Below are 23720 nucleotides of genomic sequence, written 5' to 3'. Positions count from 1 at the left end.
CCGAAACAGCTAAGGCAGGTCGCTGTCAAAGTGAAGCATCGAAAGGGTTTCTATTTAGTACGCAGGCTGCCTCTTTTAATCCAACGTTCCGCTAAAAAGCCTTAATATGCCCCTTCGAATGTCATTCCAGGGGTTCTCCTGTATTGTGAAAAAAGAGTATACAGTTGCAATTAAAAAGAAAAACATTTGGTTAAATATCTCGGGGAGTACAGAACATAATCACTACTGTACCAGCTATTGGTGAGAGGATTCTGTATTAGTCGAAGTCAACGCCTTAGGTGACTTACCCTGTACAAATGGTCTGCTTGCAAATGTACTGTTTCAGATGCGTATCATAACAGAAACCTAAAGTCAGGTCGCTCACTAGTTCTGGTACAGGGTACCCAACATAATGGTGGCTTACGGAGTATGTGTGTAGATGAAGAAAAACTGAATGTTCCAATGGATTGAGTGATGTGGAGTATTTCAACAAAAGGATGTTATTTGGACAGAAAAACAGATATAAATAGGTTTTATTCGTGGAATAATAGTATAATCTACATACGGATCTTAAAATCTCGTTAAGTATTTCGATATGAACGAGTTCCACAACGGTGGCGAGTAATTTGTCTGATTTATAATTAATGGAAAATGTCGTAAGGATAGATAATAAGTAATTGCTTTATTATATCTTATATCGTATACAAACGGTTATTAAACCTTTCTAGTCTGTTTGCACCGTCTTCCACACATGAGTTGCCACAGGCCGGAGAGCACGGTGTTCAGTTCGTTCGGCTGCAGTCTGTGCTGCGTAGCGTGGCCACTGTGTAGTGTACTGCAGCAGGGGAAGCGAGCGGCTATTGCACAGGGTAGGGCGCACCGGCTACCACCAGGGCGGCGCGAGGGCGGCGGGGGTCGACGTCGGAGTAGGGGTGGGGGTGGGGTTGCGGTGTCACGAGCAGGCCGCCAGCCGCGCCGCCGCCCCCGCAGGCCCGGCGGCGCCGTGGGCGGCGTCCGCGTGCTGCCGGAGGCGTTCGCCGGAGGTGAAGAGCTTGCCGCAGGTGGCGCAGCGCGCCAGCTCCATGGCGTGCCGGCACTCGTAGTGGTCCTTGAGCGCCGACACGTCCGCCAGGGGCTGCCCGCAGAAGGCGCACGGGAAGCGGCCGTCGCAGTCCGCTGCCGGCGGGTCGTCCTCCAGGCTCCAGCCGCCGGCCGACGGAGACGCGGACATCGACGCGGATGCGGCGCCGGCGTCGCCGGCGTCTCCGTTGACGCCGGCGGCCGCAGCCAGCAGGTGTCCAGAGAAGCCCGGGAAGCCTAGTGGCGGCAACATCAGCGGCGGCTGCTGCTGCTGCTGCTGCTGCTGCTGTTGCTGCTGCGGGGGTGGCCCGAGGCGATCGCCGTTGAGCAGCATATGCTCGACCAGCTGCTGCGGGGGCAGGCCGCCCCCGTGGCCCAGCGGCGGCAGTCCCTTGAACGCCGCCTCCAGGTTGAGCGGCAGCGCGTGCGACTCGGCGTACAGGCGCGCCAGGAACTCGCCGTGCAGAGACGGGTTGGCCACGAGCGACGCCGCGAGCGGGGAGGACTTGTCCATGAAGAAGGACGCCGCCGCCGCAGCCGCCGCCGCAGATGCCGATGGCGACGATCCGCCGGGGCTGTCCGCCGACGTCGACAGCAGCTTGCGGTGCAGGTTGAGATTGGCACTGTGCCTGTCTCTGCTGCGCTTCGACGGGAACGCGGCGTTGCACCCTTCCACTGTGCACTTGTGCATTAGCTTCAGGTGCACGTTCTGGAAGTGCGTCTTCACCCCGAAGTGGTTCTGGAAGATCTTCCCGCAGGCGGTGCAGCGGCGGGGGTTGTCTTTGTCTATGGGGACGTCCATGGGGCCTATGAAACTGCCAGTCTCCGGGTAAAAGTAGTGAGCGTCCTCTCCCGGCGAATCGTTGGAGGAAGAGCCTTGAGATCTCGCTGGGCTCGAAGGGCACCCGGAGAAGTTGAGCTCCGGCCCACAAAACGGGCCCTGCGAAAGGGATTCGAGACGCTGCAGTGCAGTAGACGACGACATCGACCCTTCACTGCTGTGGCAGTCCTCTTCCTCTTGATCTTCCCTTCCTTCTCCCCGTTCCGCCTTTATACACCCAACTGGCCCACCCTTATCGTCATCATCTTTCCTAGTAGCCTGTTCCTCCCCCGCGTTTCTTTCACCGTCCTGGAGAGTGCTTTGCTCTTTCTCGGCATGGCAGAGAAGTTCACGGTTACCAGTTTCTTCCGCATTCCCTCCATCTACCTCTCCATTACCGCGTACTTCACCAGCGTCTACCGTACTGCTTTGCTTCGTGCAGTCTACAGGACCATTCTCCGAGCTTCTGTCATCAGGTAATATCCCAACAACTCCGTCACTTTCAGTATGGGCAGTAGCTTCTAGAGAAGGACCTGCTCCATTTGTAGTATGCGTTTCCCCCGACGCCCTCACCGGTTCCTCGTCGGCAGCGACGTTATCACTGGCAGGTGGCGCTGACGCGAATGGGGAGTCCGCAGACGAGTCCTCGTCGCAGGACACTTGGTTGCTGTCCGTTTGTGCGGGCAGCGCGAATCGCGTCGGGTTGCGGTTCTTCCGCGTCCTCGGGTTCTTTGACGCCCCGGCCGCGCCCTCACCGGCTTCCTTCGCGTTGTGACCCTCGACGGCGCTCAGCGAGTCGTCGTTGCTCGCCTCGCCCTGGTTGCTGGTAGAAGGTTCGTCCTCGGCGTCCGCTCCCACGTCGCCGCTGAGCCTGGGACGCTTGGCTTCCGTCGCCTGCAGCTGCTCGTCCCCGCTGAGACCGTCCGGCTCTGGCTGGGAGTCCTCGTGGCCCTGCGTCAAGTTCTGCGGCTCTACGTCCGTACTCTCCCTCTCGTCCGTGTCGTCGTCGTCGTCTGGTCCTCCGTCGACGACGATTCCGTCGTCGTCATCGTCGTAGCCGTCGTCTGAGAGGTCGTCTGGCAACGGCAGGTGGTCGTTGAGTCGCAAACCCGTGTCTTCAGGAGGCGATCCCAGCGTGCTGCTGCCGAAGTCGTGGCGTCTGCTTTCTTCGAACCTGTGGCGAAATTGTGAGAAACATTAGGTGACAGAAGACTTATTCCGTATACGTAAATGTTCTTCGTAACTTATTTTGCTGCAATATATGTCCACAACTCCTATTAGCAACAATATTAGAAATAATTTAACAATAATAATTTTTTCATCACTCGAGTGTACATTTTCATTAATTGTTGTTGTTGTTGTGGTCCTCAATCCAGAGACTGGTCTCATGCAGCTCTTCATGCTCCTCTATCCTGTGCAAGCTTCTTCATATCTGAGTGACTCCTGCAACCTACATCCTTCTGAATCTGTTTAGTGTATTCATCCCTTGGCCTCCCTCTACGATTTTTACCCTCCATGCTTCCCTCCAATACTAATTTGGTGATCCCTTGATGCCTCAGAACGTGTCCTACCAAGCGATCCCTGCTTCTAGTCAAGTTGCGACATTAATTTCTCTTCCCCCCCCCCCCCCCCAATTCTGTTCTGTACCTCCTCATAAGTTACATGATCGATCCACCTAATCTTCAACGTTCTTCTGTAGCACATCGTTTCGAAAGGTTCTATTCTCTTCTTGTCTAAACTATTTATAGAACATGTTAAATTTCTATACATGGCTACAACCCATACAAATGTCCTGACACCTAAATCTATACTCGATGTCAACAAATTTGTCTTCTCCAGAAACGCTTTCCTTTCCATAGCCAGTCTACATTTTATATCCTCTCTACTTCGACCATCCTTAGTTATTTTGCTCCCCGAATAGCAAAACTCATTTACTACTTTAAGTGTCTCATTTCCTAATCTTATTCCTTCAGCATCACCTTATTTAATTCAACTACATTCCATTATCCTCGTTTTGTTTTTGTTGATGTTCATTTTATATCCTCCTTTCAAGACACTGTCCATTCCGTTCAACTGCTCTTCCAGGTCCTTTGCTGTCTCTGACAGAATTACAATGTCAATGGCAAACCTCAAAGTTTTTATTTCTTCACCATGGATTTTAATTCCTACTCCAAATTTTTCTTTTGTTTCCTTTACTGTTTGTTCAATACACAGTGTGAAAAACATCGGGGATAGGCTGCAACCCTGTCTCACTCCAATTCCAACCACTGCTTCCCTTTCATGCCCCTCGACTCTTATAACTGCCATCTTGTTTCTCTACAAATTGTAAATAGCCTTTTCCTCCCTATGTTTGACGCCCTCCACCTTCAGAATTTGAAAGAGAGTATTCCATTCAACATTGTCAAAAGCATTCTCTAAGTCTACAAATGGTAGAAACGTAGGTTTGCCTTCCCTTAATCTATCTTCTAAGATAAGTCGTGGGGTCAGTATAGCCTCGCTTGTTCCACCATTTCTACGGAATCCAAACTGCTCTTCCCTGAGGTCTGCTTCCACCAATTTTTCCATTCGTCTGTAAGGAATTCGCGTTAGTATTTCGGAGTCGTGACTTAATATACTGATAGTTGGCCAGTTGTTACACCTTTCAATACCTGCTTTCTTTGGGGTTGGAATTATTATATTCGTATTGACGTCTGAGGTTATTTTGCCAGTCTCATACATCTTTCTCACCAGATGGTACAGTTTTGTCATGGCTTGCTCTCCTACGGCTATCGGTAGTTGTAAAGGAATGTTGTCTACTCCCGGGGCCTTGTTTCGACTTAGGTCTTTAAGTGCTCTGTCAAATTCTTCACGCATTATCATATCTCCCATTTCACCTTTATCTACGTCCTATACCATTTCCATAATATTGTCGTCAAGTACATTGCCGTTATACAGACTCTCTATGTACCCCTTCCACCTTTCTGCTTTCCCTTCTTCCCTTAGAACCGATTTTCCATTTAAGCTGTTGATATTCATACAGGTGGTTTTCTTTTCTCCAAAGGCCTCGTTAATTTTCCTGTAGGTCGCATCTGTCTTACCTCTAGTGATATATGCCTCTACATCCTTACATTTGCCCTGTAGCCATACCTATTTAGCCGTTTTGCACTTCCTGTCGATCTCCAATTAAATTCAGTATCTCTTCTGTTATCCAAGGACTTCTACTAGCCCTCGTCTTTTTACCTACTTGATCCTCTGCTGCCTCCTCTATTTCATCTCTCAAAGCTACACACTCTTCTTCTATCGTATTTCTTTCCCCGTTCTTGTCAATGCTCCCTAATGCTTGCTCTGAAACGCTCTAAAACCTCTGATTCTTTCAGTTTATCCAGGTCCCATCTCCTTAAGATTCCACCTTTTTGCAGTTTCTTCAGTTTTAATCTACAGTTCATAACCAATAAATTATGGACAGAATCCACATCTGCCCTGGAAATATTTTGCAATTTAAAACCTGTATCCTAAATCTCTGTCTTACCATTATGTAATCTATCCGAAACCTTCCAGTGTCTCCAGGCCTCTTCCACGTATACAACCTTCTTTCATGTTTCTTAAACCAAGTGTTAGCTATGATTAAGTTATGCTCTGTGCAAAATTCTACCAGGCGGCTTCCTCTTTCATTCCTCAACCCCATTGCATATTCACCTACTACATTTCCTTCTCTTCCTTTTCCTATTATCGAATTCCAGTCCCCCATGACTATTAAAATTTTCGTCTGCGTCGACTATCTGAGTAATTTCTTTTATCGCGTCATACATTTCTTCAGTCGCTTCATCATCTGAGGAGTTAGTTGGCATATAAACTTGTACTATTGTGGTAGGCTTAGGCGTGGGTTTCGTGTCTGTCTTGGCTACAATAATGCGTTCACTATGCTTTTCGTAGTAGCTTACCCGTGTTCCTATTTTGTTATTAAACCTACTCCTGCATTATTCCTATTTCAGTTTGTATTTATAACCCAGTATTCACCTGGCCAGAAGTCTTGTTCCTCCTGCCACCGAACGTCACTAATTCCCACCATATCTAACATTAACCTATCCATTTCCCTTTTTAAATTTTCTAACCTACCTGCTCGATTAAGGGATCTGACATTCCACGCTCCGATCCGTAGAACGCCATTTTTCCTTCTCCTAATAACGACGTCGTCCTCCTGAGTAGTCCACGCCCAGAGATCCGAATGGGGGACTATTTTCCTTCCGAAATATTTTACCCAAGAGGACGCCGTCATCATTTAACCATTCAGTAAAGATGCAGGCCCTGGGAAAAAATTACGTCTGTAGTTTCCCCTTGCTTTCAGTCGTTCACAGTATCAGCACAGCAAGGCCGTTTTGGTTAGTGTTACAACGCCAGATCAGTCAATGGTCCAGACTGTTGCCGCTGCAGCTACTGAAAAGGCTGCTGCCCCTCTTCAGGAACCACACGTTTGTCTGTCCTCTCAACAGATACCCCTCCGTCGTGGTTGCAACTACGTTACAGCTTTCTGTATCACTGAGCCACGCAAGCCTCCGCACCAACGCCAAGGTCCATGGTTCATGGGGGGCGGGAGATGGGGGGTTAATTAATTAATCTGTTTAAAATAGCTTTCGTGTAGCCTGCTGTAAACCATACAGTTATCATCCAGGTATGTGAATCCGAGAGCAAGACGTGTGTGGAAACAATCGGTATGTCTGGTTGTAAGCGCTGTTCGTTGTGTTTCGATATTGTTTTGTTAAGGTATTCTACAGCGCTGCCTATACCCGTGCAGTCACTTCCCGAAATGAAATGTGTGGTGCAGTTCTATTAACGTCCACCCAGGACACGACACCAGTTTATATCAGTCAATCACACTTCGGTAGTAGCTAGGCAGCAATCTGTCGTTGTTGGACGATAGAGTTCAGTATATTTCGCGACCAAGTACCACAGTAATTCGTATAAACACTTGCGTCATACTATCAGTTAACACATTTATAAACTAGGGGCACAGCGTCACTTAAGTTCCTCTGTGATGCGGTCACCAATATTTAGCTAGCGGTTGGTGATAGTATGTTTATAAATAATGCAGGCGACATAAATATTCACTTATTACTAGAGACATCATACATCCATGGAACTACTTCCTCCGAATCTTCACAACATTCAAGCGCAATGTCAGAAAATTTACAATACAAGAAGCATTTCGACCGCTATTCTACATTCCCTTCCACCACAGTCTCGATACGCAAGCGGCTTCCAACACACACTACCCTAGTCCCGCCCGTGCTGGCGACAAAGCCCAGCTCCGGCATCAACGCCTCAGTTCACGCTGCTGGTGCCGACGCGCTGTTTAAATGTTCAGACACTCAGTAAGGCGGGATTACTGTACATTCATAACGCATCAGTTCTTCATGTTGATGATACGTGTAACAAATTATCGGAAAGGAAGTACGAAGATGGCTGTACAGTGGCCCGTGAATGAGGAGGATATCGGAGGGGAAAGTGAACCTGAGAAAACCAGCTGCAGTGTAATTGATGGGCAAGGAATACGTACACCACTGGCCAGTAAAATTACTACACCACGAAGAAGACGTGCCACAGACGCGACATTTAACCGGCAGGAAGGAGATGCTGTTATTTGCAAATGATTAGCTTTTCATAGCATTCACACAAGGTTGGCGCCGGTAATGACACTTAAAACGTGCTGACATGAGGAAAGTTTCCAACCGATTTCTCACACACAAACAGCAGTTGACCGGCGCTGCCTGGTGAAACGTTGCAGTGATGCCTCTTGTAAGGAGGAGAAACGCGTACCATCGCGTTTCCGACTTAAAGGTCGGATTGTAGCCTATCGCGATTGCGGTTTATCGTACCGCGACATTGCTGCTCGCATTGGTCGAGATCCAATTACTGTTAGAAGAGTATGGAATCGGTGGGTTCAGGAGGGTAATACGGAACGTCGTGCTGGATCCCAACGGCCTCGTATCACTAGCAGTCGAGATGACAGGCATCTTATCCGCATGGCTGTAACGGATAGTGCAGCCACATCTCGATCCTTGAGTGAACAGATGGGGACGTTTGCAAGACAACAACCATCTGCACGAACAGTTCGACGACGTTTGCAACAGCATGGACTATCAGCTCGGAGACAATGGCTGCAGTTACCCTTGACGCTGCCTCACAGACAGGAGCGCCTGCGATGGTGTACTCAACGACGATCCTGGGTGCACGAATGGCAAAACGTAATTTTTTCGGATGAATCCAGGTTCTGTTTACAGCATCATGATGGTCGCATCCGTGTTTGGCGACATCGCGGTGAGCGCACATTGGAAGCGTGTATTCGTCATCGCCATACTGGCGTATCACCCAGCATGATGGTATGGGATGCCATTGGTTACACGTCTCGGTAACCTCTTGTTGGCATTGACGGCACTTCGAACAGTGGACGCTACATTTCAGATGTGTTACGACCCGTGGTTCAACGCTTCATTCGATCGCTGCGAAATCCTACATTTCAGCAGGATAATGCACGACCGCATGTTGCAGGTCCTCTAGGGCCCTTTCTGGATACAAAAAAAAGGTTCGACTGCTGCCCTGGCCAGCACATTCTCCAGATCTCTCACCAATTCAAAAGGTCTGGTCAATGGTGGCCGAGCAACTGGCTTGTCACAATATGCCAGACGCTACTCTTGATGAACTGTGGTATCGTCTTGAAGCTGCATGGGCAGCTGTACCTGTACACACCATCCAAGCTCTGTTTGACTCAATTCCCTGGCATATCAAGGCCGTTATTACGGCCAGAGGCGGTTGTTGTGGGTACTGACTTCTCAGGATCTATGCACCCAAATTGCATGAAAATGTAATCACATCCCAACTGTAGTATAATATATTTGTCCAATGAATACCCGTTTGTCATCAGCATTTATTCTTGGTGTAGGAATTTTAATGGCCAGTAGTGTATATTATCTGATCAAAAATATCCAGGCATCCCAAAGTAATGTGCGTTTGACCACCAGATGTCACGAGAGGCGGCCCGCCAGCTCAATAGGAGGGGGTGGGGGGATTAGCGTTGTCAGCAGAGAAGCAGTAACGCTGAATGGTTCGATCAGGAGAGCTCGTGACTTGGAACATGGACTAGCCACTGTACGTCACCTGAGTAACAGATCCATCAAGGACATTTTAACCTTTCTCGAGCTATTGAAGACGACTGTTGGTAATGGAATTAGGAAATAGAAACGTGAAGGAACAACCGCGGATAAACTGAGACCAGACCTGTACAAACGGACAGCGAACAAAGAGCACTGCGAAAAAGGGTTTCTAAAAAATCGCATGAAATGAGCGGAAGTAATTACTCGTGAGTTCCGAAGTGCTACCAGCAGTCCAGCAGTCCATTTCGAGCAGCTCCTCACAAGCCAGATATTTCTGTAATAAAAACTAAGCGAAGCTTGAGGTGGTGTTAAAGAGCAACGTCACTGCACAGTGCATGTCTGGAAACGGGTGATTTATAGTGACAAATCAGGCGATAACCTGTGGCAGTCCGATGGAAAGGTTTGTGTTTGACGAAGCCTGGAGAATTTTACCTGCCATCATGTGCAGTCCCAACTGTGAAGTACGGAGGGAACGGTATGGGTACCTTCTTGGTGATTAGGGTGTATTCCAGTTTTCGCGCTTAAGAAAACATGTACCGTACGCGGTGTGGCGTCGCAACTAGTGCGCGATCGCCCATTTGTCTATTAAAAGCTTTACTTCAGAATGTATGTGGGCTGCAATGTAAGACGGTAGAGAATTACGGTCAGTAACGGACGAGTTGTGTCCTGCAGACTGACGTCACGACCATCTGTTGCAGCTGCGCGTGTCAAAGCAGTGGAGTAGTGCTGGCAGGCCACTTACATTATACGAAACTAAAAATATTAATAACTAATAAAGGAATAACCTAAGGAACGTCATATTTGATGTACAACCTTCGGTTGTGAAAACAAACAATATGTCAAAGTCTGAGATCAAAAATAGATGTATTTTGGAAGTTAGTAAAATTCCATAAAAAAAACGTAATTTTCTGACAGTCAAGAATTTAAATAAATACAGTGATGTAATAGTTCACCTTCATTGGCTGTGTACGATGATCTGATAACACTTTCAGTGTTCATGTATAAATTTGGAAAGTTTTTAGTTTCTGGAAACCTCTGCGACTTTTCTATAATAATAATTTCAAGAATTCTAAGCAAATATGTGTATTGTGTGTTAGGGTGCGTGTGAATGAGAATGCGTGCGTGAGAGTATGTGGGGCGTTCGGAATTATTAAAAATTATTAAAATCTCTACAGGAACTGGCAAGTGTTCCAACTCTGTAACGTGGGAACGGATCCACTAGTGGTTCCCCTACTAGTGAATGTCGGATGTCCAAGTATGTATGCTTATGTATAAGACAGCCAGAACATTCGCGACTACGTAATAAATTTCCAGATGTAGAGTATAGCTTATAGTTCATTTTGTTTTGTTTATTTAATTAGAGCGTTTTGTGTTACTTAATTTGGTGACGTCAATGAGCCTAGAGAAGTGGTTGGTGCCTGCTCGATTTTGGCGCGAGCCGCGCCCTAGAAGTGAGTTCTCATTGGTCGTAAGTGCTGACAGCCAATGAGAAGCGAGACGGTTGGCCGCCTAGCGAGGAGATATAGTTTTGAGTGTGGGAGAGTGAGAAGAGAGTCGCGAGCTAGCTTTGATTGGAGGCGGCTATGCTGGATGTGACTTTTCGCATTATGTGTAAGATGAAGTCTTTGGATGACTTCCGCATGTTAATGGTATCTGGTAGTGACCAGAAACTGTTTATGAAAACTTTAGAGTGTTGTGATAATGCGTTCCGACGAGAATCGAGAGTGAACTTTGAATTATATAGCGTGGCGGTACTGAGTATATTCTTACTGAGTATTTTATGGCGGACATAAACTTTGACTAAAGACAACCACTGAATATCGTGTGCAGAAGTAATTGGCCGATCATGGACTGTGTTACAAGTAACTGGTTTCGGAATTTGGGAAGGTAAAAGCTCTGGCTGTTTTAGGTACGGTGATAACTGTGAGCAGAAACTTTAGTAATTTTCGTAAATGTGGGCTGATGATATTGCTTAACGGCAATAAAGATCTATTGAAGGTTTAAATTTGAACTTCAAGTTTAAAGTACGAGTGACATCCCCTTTCCGAATCCTGTCTTTAAAGTACATAGACAATTTTCAGCAAATTTTACTTATAGCGGCCTCCGGCGTGTAGCTACGAGGTTACAGTTTCCTCAACACTGCCTTTCTGTGATCTCGTAAGTAGCTGCAGTCAGGATTCAAATGGTTCAAATGGCTCTGAGCACTATGGGACTCAACTGCTGAGGTCATTAGTCCCCTAGAACTTAGAACTAGTTAAACCTAACTAACCTAAGGACATCACAAACATCCATGCCCGAGGCAGGATTCGAACCTGCGACCGTAGCGGTCTTGCGGTTCCAGACTGCAGCGCCTTTAACCGCACGGCCACTTCGGCCGGCTGCAGTCAGGAGTTTACGTGCGAAGATCTACCGCTGTAAAGAGGTAGGTGAACAAAAATTATAAAAGAAATTGCACTGCAGCAGCAACGTATAATCCGTCGCAATTGGTGCATCGCACGCACGCACGTAAAGAATTCGTCGCAACGGGAGGATGTGAACACATTCCTGAACAGTGTGTACTGCGTACAGTAAAGGAATAATTCGGAGACGATGATCGTATCAGCGTGATAATGGACTCTATCATAAAGCAGCATCTGTGAGGCAATGGTTTGCGGACAACGACATTTCTGATATGGACTGCCCTGACCAGTGTTCCACGGTAAACCCAACAGAACAACTTTGGGATAACTTAAAACGTCGACTTAACTCCACACCCCAAAGTCGAACGGAAGTACATACACTGGTTTCGACTCTTGAGGAAGAATGGGCTGCCATTCCTCCAGAGACATTCAGTCACTTCACTGAAAGTGTTCCCAGTAGAGGTGAAATCGTCATATCGGGAGTGTGTCCTCTTATTATTATTTATTTTATGGCCTTCATTGGACGACTCTAGTCAAAAATACAAAGTTGTAAACAAGTTGTTACACAGGGATACAATTTGGTTCAACTATAACTTAATATGATATTTAGGTAATATAATTATTAGAGTCTATTCTTATATGAAAGTTGTTTTGCTCTTCTGTCTGTCCAATATTTCTTCATTCTTTCAGATATTTTCTTTCTTTCTTCATCTGAGACCACTCTTCCTGTACTTTTATTGATATTCATTTGTAGTCTGGTTTGGGGGTCTTGCAGTATTCTGGTTTTCTCTGTCTTGTTTTTTAGGTCATCTACTGTAATTTGAAGTTCTTTTATATCTTCCTTAATTTCTGTGATCTATTTAATGTCGCTCTTGCTATTCCACAATTTTTGTATTATTTTTTTACTAACTCTGTTTTGTGGAGTTCTCATCAGATGTCCAAAGAATGAGATGCGTTTCTTCTTGATTGTGCTCTTGACTGGGTCCATTTTCTTATATACTGTTTCATTTGATGCTATTCTCCAATGTCCATTTATTTTATTCTGTTTATTTATACATGTCCTAATTATGCTTCTTTCTATTTTTAGTATTCTGTCAATTTCTGCTGTATTAGTTGTTTTGAAAATAGTTTCAGCTGCATACGTTATTTCTGGTTGTGTAACTGATTTATAGTGTTTTAATTTTGCATCTATAGATAGGTTTTTTTTGTTGTATGTAGTTTTGGTAATGTAATTTGCGTAGTTCGGTTTTTTATTCTATTCTGCCGTGATGGCTTCTCATTTAGATTTATGTTATTATTTCGCCTAAATATTTAAATTTATCAACAATTTTGATTTCCTGTTTTCCTATTGTAATTTTGTTTGCAAGTGTTGGATCCGTTAGCATAATCTCCGTTTTTTCATATGATATTCTAAGGCCTACTTTCTCTGCTATTTCTTGTAGTGATTTCACTTGTTGCCTGGCTTCTTGAACGGTGTTGGCTAGGAGAGCAAGATCATCAGCGAATCCCAAGCAGTTTAAGCTAATATCATCTTTTGCACTTCCAATTCCTATCATCTTTGGATTGTCCTTGTACCATTCTCTCATTATGTCCTCTAATAGCTGCCCGGACAATTTTGATCAGATAGTGTACTTTCCTTGCGTTCAGTATGCTGTAGCCGTATGTGGTGGTGAGCTACGAGCGACCGACCAGTTGAATGTGAGTTGAGTTTTGAGGTACGCACCTGTGCACGGTGAGGTCGAGGCTGTGCTTGGGCAGGTGCGCGGCGGGCCCGAGCATCGGGAACGGGGAGAAGACAGGCCCCAGCGGCAGCGCGCCGGGTGGCGCGTGCGGGGGCGGCGGGGGCGGCGGATGCACGAGCAGGCCGTGGCCGTGCGCGTGCGCGTGCGCCGAGCGGCCGTCGTGCGGCGAGATCTTGCGGCGCAGGTGCGGCGAGTGCAGCTTTGGGTTGGGGTTGGCGCTGTGCCGGTTGCGCGACCTGCGCGAGCTGAACATCATGTTGCAGCCGTCAACCTGCGGGCAACACGCACAGTGGTCAGCCTCTGGAGCACGACCCGATGGCTGAAGCCGCAGCTGCCGCAGCAACCGGCTTTTATGAATGGGTCTCCGTTACTTATGGGAATATCAAATTGATGTCGAGAACCTCAAGCTCTCATACAGAACACTGGATACCAATTTAGTTACCTACACTTGTAGTTACCAGCTGTGTGGAGCAGTGTGTAATATTTTCCTCTTTATCTATCAGTATTTCTACTGGTCTCCCAGGTGGATAACATACTGGACACATGTTGGAGAGAAATGTCACTTTATGTACCTCCCTCTGCTCTCCCACTCTTTCTCTCCCCTGCTGTTCATTTCCCTTCGCCCTATAGCTCTCTCTCTCTCTCTCTCTCTCTCTCTCTCTCTCTCTCTCTCTCTCTCTGTGTGTGTGTGTGTGTGTGTGTGTGTGTGTGTGTGTGTGTGTGTGAGAGAGAGAGAGAGAGAGAGAGATAGGGCAGAGGGAGGGGGAGGAGATTGTCTGGATACGTGTGCATATGTGTTTCTTCCTCTCTCCGAATGGTTTCCAACTTTTGAAAAGGAGTACTGTCAGTCGGGTTAGTGATGAGCTGGATACTGTACATTGACGCGAAGCTTGACGGTAAATGCCACTTTGGTTAAGTTAGACCTAAGTTGTGGCAATGTGGACAAATGAGGTGGTAAAATACCACAAGACGTAACCTCCAAGTATTCTGAAAGCTTCCAAGAACGGACGTCTCGGTGCCTCAAGACAGTCACCTCCCTCAACTAGTGGAGAAAGTGCGGTAGTCATAGATACGCGACATACATCATTCACAAGCTTCACGATTTGTGAAACGTATCTGCCCAATGACTGTTACGCTCCCATGTATCTCAGCACAAACTGTGTCGAACTGATATAGCCTCAATTCCAGCTTCGTTACTGAGTGGTCAGTGTCTGGCTGTCATGCGAAAGGTTTTATTCCTTGTACTCTCAGGGATATTTCTTTGGTGAGAGAAGTGGAATAGGATGCAATTTGTCTCGTGAAATCTTCTGAGTAGCAATTACACAATTCGGAAAGATGACAACTGCCGGCAGAGAAATGCGTTCATCACATGCTCAGCCGGCCGGGGTGGCGGTTCTAGGCGCTACAGTCTGGCACCGCGCGGCCGCTACGGTCGAAGGTTCGAATCCTGCCTCGGGCATGCATGTGTGTGATGTCCTTAGGTTAGTTAGGTTGAAGTAGTTCTAAGTTCTAGGGGACTGATGACCTCAGAAGTTAAGTCCCATAGTGCTCAGAGCGATTTGAACCATTTGATCACATGCTCATCCATACCGCGGCCGATGACGCCACTGGCAGGGGACGACACGGGGGCGTGTCAGCAGCGTACATTCCTCGAGGCCTGATCGCGAACTAATACAGTTTGTCTTCCTGATGACTTTTCTCGATCATTTATAGCTTTGGGTGCATTTTGGGTGTATCGCTGTGACCTCGATACTAGGCAGCAGAGTAAGTCGTGAAATTACTCAGCATCGCCTCCGGCAAAGTGAACAAAGACACGGAAGTTAAGGAGAAAATGAGAGCGAGTGTTTTTGCCGATTCTCATCATAGACTGTCTATAACAGTAAGAGCAGGTACAGTAAAACTTAATAAGAATCTCCTGAGTAGATTGCGGGAGAACGTCGAGTAGCAACGCAGCGATAAACTGTCGAGGAACGTTCGTTTCCTGAACCATAGTAGAGTATGAACCAGGCCGCTATTTTTGGTACGAGTGTTGTTCCAACTTTCCTGTACAGTCGGCCTTGCACCCACTGTGGGTTTCCTTCGCTTAAAGAGTCAACTACGTGGCAGCCATTTCACTGCGACGTGGAGTCGATGAATAAGAGGAACTGTTCCACAGAACCCATCATTTGACATTGCTTCGCTACAGCACACTTTTCCGCTCCACTTGGAAATAGCCTGATGTAAAGGCCGAAGCTGGTCGTGGACTTAATAAAGTTCTATTAATAACTGGAGCAGCTTACAATAATTAATTGAACATACGGCTATAGAATCAGCATCCTCCGAATATGGAAAAACTAATAGTGCTTCTTTAGGCACAAGTGGGATTCCTCAATCACTGTGTGCGCTAGCTCATCCATTAGTGAGAGACATGTCATTTCGTGTAAAGTGTCAAGCTTTATTAACTCTTAGGTCGAGACTGTTATAAATAAGAACCTTCTTTCGTGGTGCTGATATGAACTTTACCGCATCAAAGGTAAGAAATACACTGAAGAAAAACACTGAAAGAATTATTGTAAGAGAGGTCGTAAGCAGTGGCCTAGAGGATACGTACCGTGCACTTGTGCATCTCGCGAAGGTGGACGGCTGAGAAGTGGATCTTGAGCGCGCCCTTGTCGCAGAAGGTCTTGAGGCAGACGTTGCACTGGACGCGCTTCTTGCCGGTGGCGGGGTTGATGAGCTGCGTGCCCAGGTTGATGGGCAGGTGGGGGTCACCACCCCAGTGTCGCCGGCCCGGCACGCCCCTCCTGGGCGTCGCCCCCGGGGGCAACTGCGTCAGGGGCGGCAGGCCGTGAGGCAGCCCCGGAGGCAGTGAAGGCGGGGGCGGTGGGGGCGGCGCCAGCGGGTGCGGGCCGGGCCGCCGGTAGAGCCCGTCGCGGCTGAGGTTGAGGGCGCTGTGCGCGCTATCCTCCTCGTCGTCGGTGCCCGAGCCGAACTCGCTGCTGCCGCCCCCGCTGCTCAACACGTCCGCCGCCGCCGGGGACTTGGTTTCCGCCGGTGGGGGCGGTGGAGGCAGAGGTGGAGGCGGAGGGGGCGGCAGCGGTGGCAGCGTCGGCAGGCCGCCGCAGGCCGCGGGGTGCAGCGCCAGCGCGCCCAGACCCACCAGGCCGGGGGGCGGCGCTGACGGAGACATCGACGCCGGCACCGGGGGGCTGACCGCGTCTGACAGGCGGCGGCGGCCGCTCGCCGCCTCCGGAGGACTCGCCAGCTTCCGGAAGTCGAACGGCTGCATGCTCTGCAGTCTGCCGGAAGGAACACGCTGCTCAGCACTTCACTAGAAGTTAGCAGTTGCGATATGTATCAGACGTCACATTTAAGGCTAATCGGCCTGGTGCAATATGTCTCAAATCCTATTATTACGTAAAATATTGCCTCGTGGTTGTCAGCTAAGGTGCTGTTGTTCACTGTCTTCATGTCTCATTGATTGACTGTAGCACTGTGTTATGTGGTAGCATTGCTTTTCCTGCCCCCCGGTTGGCCAGAATTAAAGGACACTGACTCCGCTGCAGCTTGTCAAGCAGTTTGGTGGCAACCGTAGCCGAGAGCGGTCGCAAGTCAGACTTCACTGTTCGTGGCCTGAACAAAGGCGTATTTTCTGCTGATGATATTTAACTGTAATACTTTGCCATTCAACACGAAGTTCATGGTGTGCGTTCAGACGGTAAGATCAAACAGAACATTCATTTAGGTGAAGATGTAACATTTTGCAGTCAGTTGGAACTGTCTGACAGGATGTGATGCTGAATCATCAATTGTGAAAAGTATTGCAATAAGCGTTCCAGCTGCGGAATAAATTTATGGGACCCCTCAAAAATTAGTGTACTCATTACTGGAAAGTAGCCTGCACATTCCTGTAGCAGTTTCAAAGAGCCATATCGTCAGCGGAACCACGACCGTGTCGTAACTTTGGCGACGTGTTTCTGACTTTATACATGTCCACCTACAACTATGACGTGCACTGTTAAGTTGTCACAATAATCCACACGCTTGTTTCCGCATTTAAGCGGAAGTGCACGCACATCACAAGTTTTTATGTTTGCATCTGACTTTATTATTCCACATCACGCCGAATTTTGGACATGCGATCCACCTTTTTTCATCAAGTGCTGCAAGGGGAAGTCTTACATACGCTCACTTCCTGAACACAGACAGATTGAAAGGACCGACGGTGCAATCTACTTAGGATTACTGTTCTTCCTGACGTGATGGAGTTCACAACCTTACTCGTTTTTCCTCCACAGTCGTCTCCAAACTTGTGTAACTGATAGTGGCTTCATCTGAACATAATGGGTACGAAACTTACAGAAACGATGCGGCAAGACGACGCCATCGCTTGGTCCATCACTCAAAGAGGTTTATCAGTTTGACAAAAGCCGCGCGGGATTAGCCGAGCGGTCTAGGGCACTGCAGTCATGGATTGTGCGGCTAGTCCCGGCGGAGGTTCGAGTCCTCTCTCGGGCATGGGTGTGGGTTCAAATGGTTCAAATGGCTCTGAGCACTATGGGACTCAACTGCTGTGGTTATCAGTCCCCTAGAACTTAGAACTACTTAAACCTAACTAACCTAAGGACATCACACACATCCATGCCCGAGGCAGGATTCGAACCTGCGACCGTAGCAGTCGCACGGTTCCGGACTGCGCGCCTAGAACCGCGAGACCACCGCGGCCGGCCATGGGTGTGGGTGTTTGTCCTTAGTATAATTTTGGTTAAGTAGTGTGTAAGCTTAGGGACTGATGACCTTAGCAGTTAAGTCCCATAATATTTCACATACATTTGAACTTTTTTTTTTTTTTTTGACAAAAACTCAGCAGCCAAAATGTTAGTCACCCCGTCATAAAACGAGGAGACTGTTCACTTTGGATTGTTTTAGATGCTGTTGATATGGTAGTAGACGATCATGTGATCGTCCACCGTTGACTTAAGTCACGACAGTATACAAAAAAGAAACTGGATAATAGCTGGCTGTAGGATTGGAGTGTGGTCAAACGATTCTTAATTTTCCTTTTGCAGTTCATGCAAGGTTGGAGTACACTGACGGCGCAATAAGGAGCTTCACCTGCAGCACGTGGAAGGTGTAGTTCAGGCTAGAAGTGGTTGGTTGGTTTTGGGGAAGGAGACCAGACAGCGAGGTCATCGGTCTCATTGGATTAGGGAAGGATGGGGAAGGAAGTCGGCCGTGCCCTTTGAAAGGAACCATCCCGGCATTTGCCTGGAGCGAGTTAGGGAAATCACGGAAAACCTAAATCAGGATGGCCGGACGCGGGATTGAACCGTCGTCCTCCCGAATGCGAGTCCAGTGTCTAACCACTGCGCCACCTCGCTCGGTACTACGGCTAGAAGTGGTTCTGTGGTATTTTAGAGATGTTTTTCGTACCATGACTTGGCCCCACTCATTCAGGCAAATATAAACACGAACCAGAATGTTTATTTCAAATTATTCGCTGGCTAAGTGTTGTCTCAGTCACCTATATCTTCATGAAGAATAGGCTGTGGACACTTGCGTTTTCCAAGATGATAAGAGCCGTTTGCACAAGGCTGCACAACTACGTCCTTGGTTTGACGAACTCTCAGGCATCTTATCATACCGCTACTGGTCACTAAGTCACCCGATATTAATCCCATAGAAAATGTCTCGGACTATTAAAAATGGGTGAAACGCAGCAATCAACAATCCCCGCAAATTGGTAGCTCTCTTGGCTCCAACATCGATGAGTGGCCTCAGATGCATGTGAATAAGTGAAGAGACTTGTGGACTCCCATACATGCCGAAGTGGGGACATAAAGACTAAAGACGATGTTATATGGTTTTAGGGTGATATCCCCTGGGTGATGATTATTTTTTTGTCTTGTATGCTCATCATTCATGGCCCTGGTGGAGGTCGTCCTCTTGTCTGTTTGCAACGCCAGAGAAGTTTCCAGCGTGCAGTGGTCTATGGTTGGCGCTTACTAGGATCGTGTGAGGGCTAGTTAGTCTCTCAATCAAACATTTTTTCCCAAGACCTGTTGAGAGGATACATGTAAGAAGTCCTTGCAAGAAGCTGCATTTTGGAGAAGAATAACCTTAGTGGGAACAGGAAATGTCCAATGAAAGTTGAAATCATTTGTTCGCCAGTGGCTCATCTGGTGACACCCGTGCTGGGTGTTGACGTCGTGGTCACTTTGTAGAGAAGCTACGTTTCCAGGCTTTTAATGACGTTAATGATCCATTGTGATCCATACTATATTGATTCCAGTATGGAACATTCAAATAGTCTGCGACGTCGTTTTCTGTATGAGGGTGTGGTACACTCAACGGTTTTCCTTTTGTTTGTGTACTTAAGAGTGTGTACAGGTCACTAGACAGCATCGTGCAGCTATAAACTAGGCGAAATTGAAATTTTATGGAAGAAACGGACTTGTAACTGAAGCGATTGAATTACATTAGTTTTTGGGAAAAATTTAAGTGTATCGTTGTTTGCGACTTTGAACTGATACCGTATTTTGACTTTTTGGAGATTATTGGTGTCTATAAATCATATAGAGGCGGTGTATTGACTGTTAACGGTGAACGATTAATGAGGCAATGCAATACAACCTGTAAATACCAACCGCTGGAATCCGCTAACGGCACATATAAGTATGTCGCAGTCCGTTTAGGACTATGCTAAGTAGTAACTAGTGACGACTAAATATTGTGATCCAACAAGCCAACAAGCTTTGAACTGAGGTACTTTCTTTTCTAAAACTGAGACATTCATCTGCACAAAGTGTCTAATTTAGGCTCAGATCCGCATCTCCCCCTCCCCCCCCCCCCATGTCAGGTCAAGTTCAAATGGTTCAAATGGCTCTGAGCACTATGGGACTTAACATCCATGGTCATCAGTCCCCTAGAACTTAGAACTACTTAAACCTAACTAACCTAAGGACAGCACACAACACCCAGCCATCACGAGGCAGAGAAAATCCCTGACCCCGCCGGGAATCGAACCCGGGAACCCGGGCGGTCAGGTCAAGTGAACTGGTTAACGCACAGGACTTGTGATGGGAAGAGCGAGTTTCTTATACACACCCTCGCCTAGCCTTTATGTAGTGTTTTTTGAAAATCTGTTCAAGAAAGTCTGAAACACAAACATTTTAAGTTAAAAAAACAGCAACCACAAACAATTTTATACATTAACTTAGATAGATACGTTTTTATTCCACTGATTTTAAATCTGTACTGCATTTATTTTATTAGTAAATCAAGCTATTAATTAAAGGAAATACTACTACTCCCGATTTTCTGCACATCCCCGAGGCGAGAGAAAAGAGAGAAACTACTTAAAGTCATCCCCTCTGTACAGGAGCAATTTTGGTCCAGGTTAATTTTAAGGCGACGTCTTTCAAACTGAAATATCTGGTGGTCACCAAGATGGCGGTGACCGTCAGAGAAGCTCCCTGGTTTGTATAAGGACGTCAAGAGCGCAGGATTACATTCCTGGAAGACTGTTGACATCAGGCATACTCAACAGATCTGGAGAGTTGTCTCAGAACTCGCTTGTAAGACAGATGTAGCTTTTTGTAGGGACGGCTTCATAGGCTGCCAAGAGAAAATAGTGCCCGCACTGGCGATTTGCTGTTTCCTTGCTGCGATCGAGCAGGATCACTCAGCCTCACTCTTCTTAGTGTCCTGAACAGTCAACACGTGGCGACCGCGTTTATCGCAGAGGAGCTCGTGGACGACCGGCAGCCAACGTCGGCACAACACGGAGAGATGCTGCGGCCTACAGGACAGGTTACACGCCATCATGGTTCACAGTCGCTCCTCACTGCTATCATTTCTCTCTCTCGCTCGTTTCAGTCTCATACGGCATTCATAGTTTACGTTTTTGTATCTTTTATTTTACCTGACTCTTTTAACAAGTGAACTTGCAATCTTTCGTAGTGATTTCAGTGCTTAGTATTTGTTTTCTGTTGCTTTTTCAATACTGCAGACAGAATATGTCGCAACTAAGAAATCGAATTTGGCCCATTCTCATTTTTATGATTGCGTTACCATCCTTCCTCTTCGCCTACACCCTTATGATTAGATTCTATTAATCAATGTTCGAAGTGACTGCTGAATTCACGACTGCAAGTAGCATCGAGTCAGATACTTCCAAGGCCATACAATTTGGCATCGGCTTCGTGGGGTTCCTTTTGTTGGTGGAAGTGGTAGGCAAGCGAGGTGCAACAACACCAGATCCACGACATAAATTATTTAGGACATTCCATAAAAACAAAAACTACTTAGTATAGATTTACAAGCTAAGAGATACACTATTGGTGCTTCCATCGTTCGTGAATGTTCAAGAACGTCGAACAAGTCAAAAAAAGTTAAACATATTCTCATTTTAAAGTTAATGTCAAGCTATAACAAACATATAAATGTACACTCCTGGAAATGGAAAAAAGAACACATTGACACCGGTGTGTCAGACCCACCATACTTGCTCCGGACACTGCGAGAGGGCTGTACAAGCATTGATCACACGCACGGCACAGCGGACACACCAGGAACCGCGGTGTTGGCCGTCGAATGGCGCTAGCTGCGCAGCATTTGTGCATCGCCGCCGTCAGTGTCAGCCAGTTTGCCGTGGCATACGGAGCTCCATCGCAGTCTTTAACACTGGTAGCGTGCCGCGACAGCGTGGACGTGAACCGTATGTGCAGTTGACGGACTTTGAGCGAGGGTGTATAGTGGGCATGCGGGAGGCCGGGTGGACGTACCGCCGAATTGCTCATCACGTGGGGCGTGAGGTCTCCACAGTACATCGATGTTGTCGCCAGTGGTCGGCGGAAGGTGCACGTGCCCATCGACCTGGACCGGACCGCAGCGACGCACGGATGCACGCCAAGACCGTAGGATCCTACGCAGTGCCGTAGGGGACCGCACCGCCACTTCCCAGCAAATTAGGGACACTGTTGCTCCTGGGGTATCGGCGAGGACCATTCGCAACCGTCTCCATGAAGCTGGGCTACGGTCCCGCACACCGTTAGGCCGTCTTCCGCTCACGCCTCAACATCGTGCAGCCCGCCTCCAGTGGTGTCGCGACAGGCGTGAATGGAGGGGCGAATGGAGACGTGTCGTCTTCAGCGATGAGAGTCGCTTCTGCCTTGGTGCCAATGATGGTCGTATGCGTGTTTGGCGCCGTGCAGGTGAGCGCCACAATCAGGACTGCATACGACCGAGGCACACAGGGCCAACACCCGGCATCATGGTGTGGGGAGCGATCTCCTACACTGGCCGTACACCACTGGTGATCGTCGAGGGGACACTGAATAGTGCACGGTACATCCAAACCGTCATCGAACCCATCGTTCTACCATTCCTAGACCGGCAAGGGAACTTGCTGTTCCAACAGGACAATGCACGTCCGCATGTATCCCGTGCCACCCAACGCGCTCTAGAAGGTGTAAGTCAACTACCCTGGCCAGCAAGATCTCCGGATCTGTCCCCCATTGAGCATGTTTGGGACTGGATGAAGCGTCGTCTCACGCGGACTGCACGTCCAGCACGAACGCTGGTCCTACTGAGGCGCCAGGTGGAAATGGCATGGCAAGCCGTTCCACAGGACTACATCCAGCATCTCTACGATCGTCTCCATGGGAGAATAGCAGCCTGCATTGCTGCGAAAGGTGGATATACACTGTACTAGTGCCGACATTGTGCATGCTCTGTTGCCTGTGTCTATGTGCCTGTGGTTCTGTCATTGTGATCATGTGATGTATCTGACCCCAGGAATGTGTCAATAAAGTTTCCCCTTCCTGGGACAATGAATTCACGGTGTTCTTATTTCAATTTCCAGGAGTGTATATACGTTGATATGTTATTACATAATACTTTTTTCAGCAATCATCAGGTGTATTTACTAAGTGTTGAAATGTATGTCAAGTAACAGACACGAGTACTTGTGACAGACGCAGCAAACCAATTATGTATCTGGTGGAAGGACCGTTTCTCGAATTACATGTAGCATCAGTGTATTAATGAAATTGGTTACAAACAATGTGTCCCTTCTTCAAATCAACATTTCAGTATTAGAAGTAAGAATAAACATCATAAAAATTGATGACACTTACTGTGGCCCAGGAGGGCGTCCATTATTCAGGAACACACAATTTCAATAATCTGCCTGAAGACATAAGAAACGTAATTACCAACTCGGTTCGCCTTAAACGTTCTGCTAGCCTAAAGAGTTTACTGATTGCCGACTCCTCCTACTCCATTACGATTTTTATACCAGAACCATTCGACGTAGATATTATTAACAATATCAAATACTACGAGTGTTACGTAAAGTCTGACTTCCACACATTTCCAGTGCAGTAATGTGATCACTGTAAATAAGAGTCCTAAACAGATTTTCTATTCGGTATTGCGTGGCTATATTAGACTAAAGATTGTCATACGAAACTTATTGTGTTACAAATTTTCATAATTTTGGGCAAATTATTTGTTACTACTGAAAATATGTTTGAGATTTATTTTTCTTACTTTCCATCCATAACGAACGTTTCACTTAGAACTGCGTACG

General features: G+C 47.2%; 1 protein-coding gene across 1 annotated transcript in view; it reads right to left on the bottom strand.

Moving 5' to 3' along the window:
- Positions 1 to 931: 931 nt before the first annotated feature.
- The window catches only part of LOC126199682 (uncharacterized protein C6orf132 homolog), a 610722-nt gene continuing 587933 nt past the window's right edge, over positions 932 to 23720 (bottom strand). The window contains exons 7-9 of the mRNA XM_049936609.1: positions 15738 to 16425; positions 13129 to 13418; positions 932 to 3053 (exon numbers count right to left, since the gene is read on the bottom strand). Coding sequence (XP_049792566.1) covers positions 932 to 3053; positions 13129 to 13418; positions 15738 to 16425 — 3100 coding nt within the window. The remainder of the gene's footprint in view (positions 3054 to 13128; positions 13419 to 15737; positions 16426 to 23720) is intronic.

The sequence above is a fragment of the Schistocerca nitens genome, chromosome 8 (genome assembly GCF_023898315.1).
Source record: "Schistocerca nitens isolate TAMUIC-IGC-003100 chromosome 8, iqSchNite1.1, whole genome shotgun sequence".
NCBI lineage: Eukaryota > Metazoa > Arthropoda > Insecta > Orthoptera > Acrididae > Schistocerca > Schistocerca nitens.
Note: the sequence above shows the minus strand (reverse complement) of the source record. Positions and strands in the feature narration are given on the sequence as shown.